At 40.4% G+C, this 1,657-nt stretch overlaps 1 protein-coding gene across 1 annotated transcript; it reads right to left on the minus strand.

Annotated features, from left to right (window-relative positions):
- Positions 1-535: 535 nt before the first annotated feature.
- LOC309968646 (transcription factor BTF3) lies at positions 536-1,389 on the minus strand. Its single transcript, XM_082849950.1, has one exon. The coding sequence runs from the start codon at positions 1,277-1,279 to the stop codon at positions 791-793; it is 489 nt and encodes a 162-aa protein (XP_082706076.1). The 5' UTR covers positions 1,280-1,389; the 3' UTR covers positions 536-790.
- Between the last annotated feature and the right edge of the window lie 268 nt (positions 1,390-1,657).

Here is a 1,657-nt window from a genome sequence, read left to right on the forward strand (position 1 = left end):
CAATTAAGTCTATTTATTCAAGGAAGTTCATAATATTTTCTGAAAGGGCCACATTTTTTTTAAACATCTTTATTGGAGTATAATTGCTTTACAATGGTGTGTTAGTTTCTGCTTTACAACAAAATGAATCAGTTATATATATACATATATCCCCATATCTCTTCCCTCTTGCGTCTCCATCCCTCCCACTCTCCCACTCCCACCCCTCCAGGCGGTCACAAAGCACCGAGCTGATCTCCCTGAGCTATGCCACTGCTTCCCACTAGCTATCTACCTTACGTTTGGTACTGTATATATGTCCATGCCTCTCTCTCGCTTTATCACAGCTTACCCTTCCCCCTCCCCATATCCTCAAGTCCATTCTCTAGTAGGCCTGGGTCTTTTTTTTTTTTTTTTTTTTTTTTTTTCATTTTAAATCTTTAATCAGATTCCATCCATGATTACCAGTCATATTACATGCCATGATTAGCTTTCTATAAACAATTTTGCTTTCTGTGTACAAATCAGTATCAATGAAATAAAATATAAAACCGTATACTAAGCAAAGAACTTTATTAATCTTTGTTTCAAACTTTATTCCCAGGCTTCCTCAGCTTAATTAGCTGCAAAGAATGAATTGTATATAAGCAAAAACTGAAAAGAGCTGCAGTGTCCAGGGGCTTGGCTTAAAAATATTAGAGATCTAGATTTTATCAGATCCATAAACAAAATTTTAAAAAGCAGTCATAATATAAAATAGCAGCTCCCAGTAACTTCTTCAAGATTTATCTTCTTCAGAAGTTGACTCAATTCAGTTTGCTTCATTTTTGGAAGCCTCATCAAAATTCTCCACAAGATCTGGAACTTCATCATCATCATCCTCTCCAGTAGCAAGTGGTGCTTTTCCATCCACAGATTGTTTGGGCAGAGCTTCAGCCAGTCTCCTTAAACTGGTCAGACTGTCTGCGCCAAGCTGGTTTAAGATGCTGGGGAGCATTTCTGTCAGCTGCTTTGTCTCAGCATGGCCTGTAATGGTGAAAGTGTTTGCTGCCAGAGATGCCTGAACTTTAGGGTTGTTAAAGTGGATCACTGTTCCTTGGTTTGTGAACATATTCACCTCTTCAATACCAGAGATATTGTTTACCCCTAACTTCTTTAAAGAGAACTGAAGTTTTTTGTCGTCTGCTGTGGCTGTTCTATGAACCACCTTCTTCTTTCTGCGAGCAGTTCCTTTCCCACCAATGCGCACTTGTGCCTGCAGTTTGGCGAGTTTCTCCTGGTTCATGATAGTTTCTTTCATCTTGTTGGAGCGGAAATGGGGCCGCGCGGGGGACTAGGGTTGGCGCTCAGGGGGGTCTCGGGCAGACCAGCTGAGATAAGGCTCACACACGCGGGGACGCAAGATGGCAGCTAGAGCAGGCCTGGGTCTTTATTCCTGTCTTACCCCTAGGCTCTTCATGACATTTTTTTTTCTTAAATTCCATATATATGTGTTAGCATACGGTATTTGTCTCTCTCTTTCTGACTTACTTCACTCTGTATGACAGACTCTAGGTCTATCCACCTCATTACAAATAGTTCAATTTCGTTTCTTTTTATGGCTGAGTAATATTCCATTGTATATATGTGCCACATCTTCTTTATCCATTCATCCGATGATGGACACTTAGGTTGTTTC

Source organism: Leucopleurus acutus (assembly GCF_964270905.1).
Source record: "Leucopleurus acutus genome assembly, chromosome: 11".
Lineage (NCBI taxonomy): Eukaryota > Metazoa > Chordata > Mammalia > Artiodactyla > Delphinidae > Leucopleurus > Leucopleurus acutus.

Coding starts and splice junctions, on each gene's coding strand:
- LOC309968646 (XM_082849950.1), bottom strand. CDS start 1,279: ATGAAAGAAACTATCATGAACCAGGAGAAACTCGCCAAACTGCAGGCA.